This window comes from Chaetodon auriga, chromosome 9, assembly GCF_051107435.1.
Source record: "Chaetodon auriga isolate fChaAug3 chromosome 9, fChaAug3.hap1, whole genome shotgun sequence".
In the NCBI taxonomy this organism is placed as follows: Eukaryota; Metazoa; Chordata; class Actinopteri; order Chaetodontiformes; family Chaetodontidae; genus Chaetodon; species Chaetodon auriga.
Window position 1 is genome coordinate 10,699,598 of NC_135082.1, and position 8,980 is coordinate 10,708,577.

Sequence of the window (8,980 nt, forward strand, 5' to 3'; positions counted from 1 at the left end):
TTTAACTTCTGTTTTTTTTGTCTATTCTGCTGTTAACACTCGACCAAACAAGAAAGCAGAAGCAGCCACAGAATTTTTAAAAGCGTGTTTGATGACATTTCAGCACTTCCCTTCTTTTCTTCCCCGAAAGAATGATGTAATTATCACCATGACATTCTGCTAAACCATAATGTGATTCCATTGCCTCGTGTGTTTTACATAGATACCAGCTCTTTAAGAGCATTTAACTATTTTTAGTACCAGACAGCGTTCAGGGTGTTGAAATCTGCAGGTTGAGTTTCATCAGCCTTAATTGAGTCAACAGTCTGCATCACTTTGCAAGCCAAGAGCAAACTGCTGTCAAGTGTTCGACTAATGTGTCTCCTTCGGCTCTGGTGGCATCTGCAGGGAACAGACGACACATTAACCAGCTCGGCTCGCTTTCTGTCTACATGTCGTAGCGCACATTTCTCTTCATGGCTAACGATGTTCATTAATGTACAGTAGGATTGGATTGAAGCAATATAGTCCACATGCAGTAGTAATGGCTGCATATTTGCACATTGTAGAGAAAGAGTACAGTGACATGAGGTTGCTGTTCCTTCCTCATTTTTTATTATATGCAGTGCTGAACATAAATAACCATGCAGCAGCACACTTAGTCAGTGTGGTCGCATGTGTAATATCACCCGTGATCTCAATCGTACAGTGACTAATATTTCCCCATTGTTCATGGATGTGTGAATGTGTGAGTGAAGCCTCAACTCATTTTCAGGAAAAAAGTTCTGAATAATAAATTTGTGAGGTCATGTCACTGAAAATTGTTTTGTGGCTTTCCCTTTGCAGTAAATGTGGGTTAAAGTTAAAAAGTTTGACACGCTGTGAGACTCAGACATGCTTTATCATATTCACATTTGCATGAGGGTAATTTGTTGTGGTGAGACGGGGATTTACAGTTGCTGCAATTTGTTTTGGCTTTTGATATAATATTAGAATCGCTTGTTTCGAACAACAGTGTGTTGAAACACAGTGAAGCACCGACAGATCCACAAAGTAGCCATGAAGTAGTGAGAAAACACATCTGACCACCTCCAGCATCCCAAGACATGAGTCGCCTCTCAGATTGAAGCTGGCTTTCCCTTTATCCTCACAATTAGCATTAAAATGAAGATGCAGAGTCTTTTGCATTGATTATATTTGCATTCAATAGCTATGCTGCACTTAAAAACCAATTGTGATGTTGCCTCAGTTTACTTGTAATAGGGCTAGACTAAGGCCCTGTGTCTGCACATTCATTTGTATGGCAGTGTCTGGAAAAGTTAGACATGCAAAAGCCTAATCAATTCCCTCTGTGGATCCTTGTCATTGTTAAACTTCTGACATTGATTAAAGCTTCATTTAAATCCACCTCAGGGGGCACCACTGATAATAGTCTTCTCCTCTGTGCCTTTGACGTCTGAGATGTGTCTTTTCAAAGCGTAGAGCTGCAGCCACATACATTAATATACGGAACAAGACTGCCGTTACAGACAGCACACTCTAACCACCACACTGTAGCAAATAGACAGTTTTGGGAGTGGTGGGTGTCAGCTTTATAACACTCATGGACGGGCATGCAGGCCAAAATGCACCCCAAATAAACTCCTCTCCTTAGATTTAGGAAAACATCTTGAGAGCTCATTTTACTTTTAGCTGTAATCCGTCCTACCCTATACTTAAAACATTAAACCTCAGTTATCATGAAGTTGTCCGTGGCTGTGCCTCTCTTTTTTATAGGTAGTTTATTTTGACTGTCTCCAAATGAAATATCGATTCTGTCTTGATTGGCCTGTGATTGCTACGGTGAAAAAGTCTGTGGGTTGCTCTGTGTAGCAGTCGTTTCGGCATGATGAAGGATGTCCTGGAAGAATCGCCACGGCTGAAGCAGACCTAACTCTCACTTTGAAAAGCTGTGTGGAAGGTTAACTGACCGTATTTCATATGTAAGATGCCAAGCTGTGGCTCCAGAACCAGGATTTAGTATTCAGAAATATTCCGCACATGACAACATGGTTTAATGGTTATAGTTTTCTCTATCCTATAAAATGAAAGAGAATAGAAAAAAGGTATCTGTAAAAGCTTTTTTTTCTCCTGATCTAGTTTCCCAAAATGCGTGTGGATCTTTGTAGGGAAGCACTTGTGTTGACTTTCACACTAACAAAGATTTACAGTTGCAAACTGTAGATGTTTTAGCTGTGTGTGTGTGTGTGTGTGTGTGTGTGTGTGTCTGCGCTGCACTCTGTTGCTAGCAGAACTAATGCAGGTGAAGCGAGGCGGAAGAGAGAGCAGTGCTAATTGGTGTTTGGGGTGATCAGTGTGAGCCCAGGACATTAGCTCTCTGGTCTGTTGCTGCTCTGCCCCATACGGAGACACTTTGCCTCTGTAACCTTTTCTTTGGATGGTCAGGCTGCACCAGCTCCGTCAGTGACTTCCTCTGTGTGTCTTCCCCCACAGTGGGAGACAGACCCAGCAGGAACTCTCTCAGCCCTGAGACCAGAGGCCAGCAGCAAGCTATTTGGGCCTGGCTACTGGAGGAAAGGCTACAAAGACAAATTGCACTGGTGGGAGATCACAGGGGGCATCTTCCGCACTGCTGGATCACCCTCACATTATTTAGAAATCCTGCTACTTCTGGTTGTCTGCATATGTTTTAAACTAGCCAATTAAGCTCAAACACATGAACACAGTCTTGTAGATTATGTTCTGATTAAACACTGAAAACAAACAAACAAAACTTCTGCTACTATTTCTAAATCACATTGATGGAGCGCGTTTTATTTTGGAATAAAAAGCCAATGCATTTTTGCTAATAATCTGATTTTCTCTCCTGGCCTTGACTAAACCCCCTAGAAACCACGAAAGTATCCCTTCATACCTTACCTCGTCTTAGATGTAACTCTGCGCCTTATCCTTCATGTAGCATGTGTCGATCTAACGTCATCCCTGCCTCTGTCTCCACCCGCCCCTGCACCGCTCGCCGGCAGCTTCGACACAAACCTCATCAGCAGCTTGGCTATCTGACAAATTCTTTTGGGTAATCTCTGCCGTAACTTCGTCAACACCCTCAGCCCATATAAAATATCCTGTCAGCATTTGACATGTATCATCATGGAGCTTGACAGGCTAACGTTGGCTAACACTATGAAGCACATTGCACATTTGTTTGGATGCAGTCAACAGATAACTGTGTTGGGAGGATAAATGGATGGAGTTACAGTTTCCAGTTGCAGTTTCATTTTTTCCCCCACCCTCACCTCTACCATCACATGCCTTTAACCAACCACCTTGCCGTTTGTTACCCCTGAACTAGATTTTTCCAGGTTTCCAGGTTCTTATCAACCTGTGGCCAAATGTTTCCAGCAAGTCCTGATTAATTCTTCAATTTTGTTTACATGCACACACACGCAGACACATTCTCACACCCATGTGTCCGTGCTCACCATAAACCCATCTGTAGGAAGCGCACTGAAATGACAGTTAGGCCCCTTGATTGATTTGCATGTGTTTACGGCAGAGTGAGCTCACGCCGCCTGAGCACTTCGCTTCATATGGAGACTAATGATGTTGAGGCGCTGGGGAGTCGAGCCCCTGATGCCACTGTAATCCTGCTGATTACAGAGAGCACACAGATCACAGAGCTCTGGACAGCACACTCCAGTCACCTCACTGGTGGCCTTTGTGTGCGTGGGCATGTGTATATGAGAGAGAGAGAGACATACAGCAGACAAGGAGGCAGACGTGAGAGTATAGATAGAAACTGGGAGCAGACTATAGGGCACAGCATGCAATGAGCACATTAATTTTGCATCAGCTGCTGAGCACGTCTTGGCTGAATGAGCATTAAATCTCTCTCAGTGACATTAAATTGTCTGCTCTTCATCTCCTTACGTCAGCTGTAGCATCCTTGCCCTTTTTGGCTGCTTTTCAGGATGTTGCATCGCCTTATCCTGTCAGCCAGTGGTTAGAGGCCATGTTTAAGAAGGCTATAGCCGCTGCTGTACCTCTCATGATGTTTGCTAATACTCTGGAGCACTACAGGTATGAGCTTCAAACAGTCATGAGACGCCTCTGTCTCCACCGACAGAGCAGAGACTGGGACTAATCGCAGCGGGCGCCACACACCTCAGGAAGGTAGCAATTTTCCATCATTACCGTTAAATCCTGCTTAAAAGAACCGGATTCCACAGGCCTAATTACAAGGTGTTAATAATAACAATGTAATGACAGTCATTTTAAAGCCTTCCCAAAACCATAATCCATCTCCCAACTGCCTCTCACATTTAAGTGTGTGGTTGCTGCACAGTGATATCTGAAGTTTAAAAGCACTGTGATTCTTATTGATTACCATTGTGATTACTCCCACACTTGGTGTGTCAGGTCCTGCGAGTCAGGGCTTGAATTAGGAGCTCTGTCAGCTTTTGTTAAGTGGAAGTACAGCTCTCCAGATGTCACACTGATGCTTTTCATCCTGGTGCCGCTGATGCTTGGAGACACAGCCCGGACAATCCACCAGCCTAATTGCAGGATGGAGTAGAGTTTAGCAGACAGGGGACTGATTTACTTCTATTAGCAGGGCTTTTTTTTTTTTTCTTTTTCACACAAAATACAAGCCTCACCCACGTCCAGAATTCCTTTGCATTAATTCAGGACTATTTTCCCGTGCTTTCAATGTCAGCTGAGGGTTTGCAGTTTGCAAAATGAATAAAATACGGGCTGTTGCTGTCAGTAATTATGATAAAACAGTGTGAGCTATTTTCCAGAAACAATCTTCTCCCAGCGCAATTACTGCTAAATGAGGCTGATGTGCAGCTGACCGGCTGTCTCGCTGAGGGTGTGGCACCACAGGGATCCCATGCAGAGCACCCCAAACACACCGTCCAATCACAAGTCTCCCCCCATCCCCGGGATCAGGACGCATCATTGGCTCAAAGTCCCGAGCGCCTCCCGAAGTTTTTCCAGCACAAACTCCGACAACTTAACGCCTCAACGTGTCCTCGCTGCATTTTGCCTTCCGTGGCCAAGAAGTTATGAGTTTTCTGGATTGGAATTAAATATCGATCTCGGCCACAAACGAGAAAGCATGGCTTCCCCTGGAGACTGGAGGGACGACGGTGTCCAACCACCGCGGCTGAAGAAGCGCTTGGCGCAGGTGTCGTGTCTGCCGTTCAGCGTGGAGGCGCTCATGTCTGACAGGAGGCCGCTGAAGGCGACGGACAGAAAAGAGGGAAGTTACTCTGTGACCGATCATCAGGCACACAGGCCGGAAGACTTGACCAGACAGCTAGTGTCCATCAAATCAGAGCCATCGGAACGAGGGGACTGTGCGCCCTGGATACCCAGCCCCGTTAAGATGTCAACACCACCCCGTAAGTGATCCCGGATCATGTCTTGAAACATATGATACGGCTTTACCGTCAAAGAACACCTTATGTAATCGTTGGACGTCTTTGGGTGCCTTAAATCACTCAAGGAAGGATCCAAAGTAACATGAAACGTTTGAGTTAAAAATCCCTGAGTTCATAACAATGAGGAGAGAGAACAGGTTAAAGATAATAAACAGGTTCAGTTCATTTTTTAAGTAAAGGAATACACACACGAAAGGCAGAACAAAATATAAATTGATAAAAAATAAATAAATAAATAAATTCGAATGTAATTTTTAAATATTTATTACTTTTTTCTCTAATTTTTCTATTTAGGGCTGAGTCTGATGATATTTTTATAGTAATTTTGTAAGTTTAGGCAACTCCAAAACTCAAAGATGATCAGTTACATTGATGTAGAATCTAAAATAGTAGCAAACAAAGGGGAAGGTTAGTATGTTTAAGTAAATAAAGTTTAATCAACATTTATTGTCATGTCATTTTCTATCAGTGGCCTGGATAACTGACTAATCGTTATAGGTCTTACTCAGTTTTTTGGACATTAAATCAATGAAATAGTATGTTAACATTAAAGTGGACACCTAAGTCCGCCTAACATGTGTCTCATGTCCTCCAGGGCAGCTCAGTCCAGCAGTCTGCCCCTTGAGGAAGCACAAAACCAACCGTAAGCCTCGCACTCCCTTCACCACCACACAGCTCCTGGCCCTGGAGAGAAAGTTTCGTCAGAAGCAGTACCTGTCCATCGCCGAGCGGGCCGAGTTCTCCTCCTCCCTGTCGCTGTCCGAGACGCAGGTGAAGATCTGGTTCCAAAACCGGCGAGCTAAAGCCAAGAGGCTCCAAGAGGCCGAGGTGGAGAAACTCAAAGTAGCGGCTGGCATCGGGCCCAAAGCTGTGTTCCACCCAGGCATCTCGTCCTTCGGTTTCCCCCTCAGTATTAACCTGCAGGCTGGATCAGCAGCACTCTACGGACTGGGCTGCTCATACGGCCGCAGCCCGATTCTCCCTGCTGCACATCTGGCCATGTACGCCTCGCAGGTTGGCCACAGCCTGTTCCATCTCTCCTGAGAGGAAGCAGCAACACGCAGACAAAGTGCTGTGGATCTGAGGACAAGAGTATATCATGAAGTCACGCACCTTATTAAAGACCTGACCGAGGACCTGAAGTGGAGCTGAAGCTTCATGATCTTCACTGGTCTCGAGTCACAAAGAGAATTTCTAAAAGTCCTTTCACTTTTCGCGACAGAGGCACAAGGATGCAGCATCTCAGAGATCCTTCTTTGGTGTCTGCCATTGCTGATTCAGCAGAGGTCACTGATCATGAATGGAATATTAATCAGGCCCCATGTGTCTGATCATTGCCCTGAATACCAGATTGCATGTATTGTAGCCTTTTTTTCTAATAGTTGAATATTCCCGGCATTGGGAATATTATTTTTCACTTGTTAGCCTTGAATATGCAGGGCACATCCTGGCCTGGTGGAGTGCACGCTTGCTTAAAAGCCAAAGCATTCCCAAATGACCCACGTTTATTTATGATAGCCCTTAGATTCATTTATATTGTGATGCATATCTACATTTTTTAAAGGTAATATTTTATGTGTTTTACATTGCATTAAAGCTTTTTCTTTACTCTCTGTTTTGTTCTCTTTGCTTGTTTGTGGCATACCATGTAGCTGTTTAATGTTACACAACCTTTAATGGGTTTCAGCTCCTTCTGCTCCTGACTTCCTGCTGCCTCCTCTTCTGTACTCCACATCCAGCAAGATGCTCTCTAGTGCTGGCAAGCTGCGTTTTTTTGTTGTTGTTGATGTTGTTGTTGCTGTTTTGTTTTACTGCAGATGCTCAGAGCAGTTAGAAATCGGCATGTTGATGGCAGGAAGCCTCTTGATCAGATCTCTGTGGTGAACAGACGTACTTGAGATCAGTTGTATGTGCAGTCATAAGAGTCGGGCTGATAGTTTCGAGGCTTTACCTCCTCTCACGGCACTGTGGGCTCAACCAGATTGATTTTTTCTTGACATTTGGTGTTATGGATCACCGTTATTTCAGATGATCTTACAGTTTTACACAGCAGACATTTTGACTTGTCATAGCAGAAAAGGCACAAGTGTTACTAACAACATTAATGTTGGCTCCGTTCTATTCAAGTGTGCCAGGAAGCCATGACACTCTGACATTAACGTTATTTACACAAGTTCTTTTTCTTTTCAACATGTTGGGTTTTAAGCCTTGATCATAAATGGTTCCATCCTGGACAGAAGTGACTGTTCAGCTCATTGCTGTGCAGTCGGGTCACTCTTTCTGCGTCTCCTCTTCTGCTTTGGATTTGTTGCTTAAGAGAAGTATGCAAATCTTGCAGTTTACAGTTTAGAGCATATTGTATTATGTAAGCTGATTAGCTGTCCATACTATAATAACAGTAAATCATCTTGGCCTAACAACAGTGGAGCAATCTTAAATACTTAGCATGTATTAAGGGAGTTGCTGTGGTTGTATTCTTAAACTCAGTTGAAACAAAAAAATATTTCAAGGCAGCTTTGGATAAGGAAACATTTGCACCTTTGAAGTAAGGAAGCTGTGCACAGAGAACCAAAACATATTAGTTGAACCACTGAACTATTCAACCCACTAATCTGCTTTAGAGCTTTACTCTGTAGATTAAAAGCATGTTATAGTGCTGTATCGCTGTCTGCGCCTCACATGTATGAAGCGGAGTAAGTTTAGATCCACTGTATGTATTGTATGGGCGGATGCTGAACTGGGTGGCCTGAGTGAGAGGAGGTGTTGCACTCTTTAATGAATATTTATCCAGCCAAATCTCCTCTAAAGATGTGAAATTATGTTTGCAAAAATGAGTGTTTGCGGCAAATAGCACATCTCACTTTGTCTTAATTGCAAACATGTGTTTTCATATTGCTCTTGGATATCCCAGAGGTTGGGATTTATTCGTTTGATCTGAGCTGTATTTTTAAACCGTATACTTTCAATGACCTCAGTCTCTCTCTGTGAACTTTGCAACACGGCATTATATAGCAGGCAGTCCCTGGTTTAATTGTCCTTGTCCCTGAATTCTGACTCCAAAACTCTGTGAAATTATATGTGTAGACTCAGTGATAACAGCACAGGGCATGCTATGGCCTCTCTTTCTCTCCCCTTCTGTAAACTTGGGAAAAGCCTGTTACCATTAGCACATATTTCACAGTCCATTTGCTCCCCTCTATTTTGAAATTAACTCGGCATTAGGCTGATAGTGGGGTCTTTAATGGCTCTGATTACCCAATAACCCCAGCCTCCAGTTTCAGATGTTTTCAATGTGAGACCTTGGTGGAGAAAATGATCACCGCCCAAAGTAGAGCAGCTGACCTCTGATGAAGAAAAGAATGATAAAGAAAAGTGAGTTTCACAGGCAGTATGGTCAATGGAGGTTCAAGTCATGCAAGCTTTATATCCTCAGGCAAGAGAGCAAGGGGTCCAGGAGAATCCATAGAGGCTTCAATGATAGGGTCCTTCCTGAGGTTCCTTCCTAACTCGATTCCAATGTGGGGAATCAACGGACCACAAAATCCACCACCGTCGCC

At 43.8% G+C, this 8,980-nt stretch overlaps 1 protein-coding gene across 1 annotated transcript; it reads left to right on the plus strand.

Annotated features, from left to right (window-relative positions):
* Window positions 1-5,083: 5,083 nt before the first annotated feature.
* Window positions 5,084-6,646, plus strand: LOC143326066 (homeobox protein MSX-2-like). The gene is made up of 2 exons (XM_076739537.1): window positions 5,084-5,384; window positions 6,019-6,646. Exons 1-2 carry the CDS (start codon window positions 5,099-5,101, stop codon window positions 6,465-6,467), a joined length of 735 nt encoding a protein of 244 aa, XP_076595652.1. The 5' UTR covers window positions 5,084-5,098; the 3' UTR covers window positions 6,468-6,646.
* The last annotated feature ends 2,334 nt before the right edge of the window (window positions 6,647-8,980 follow it).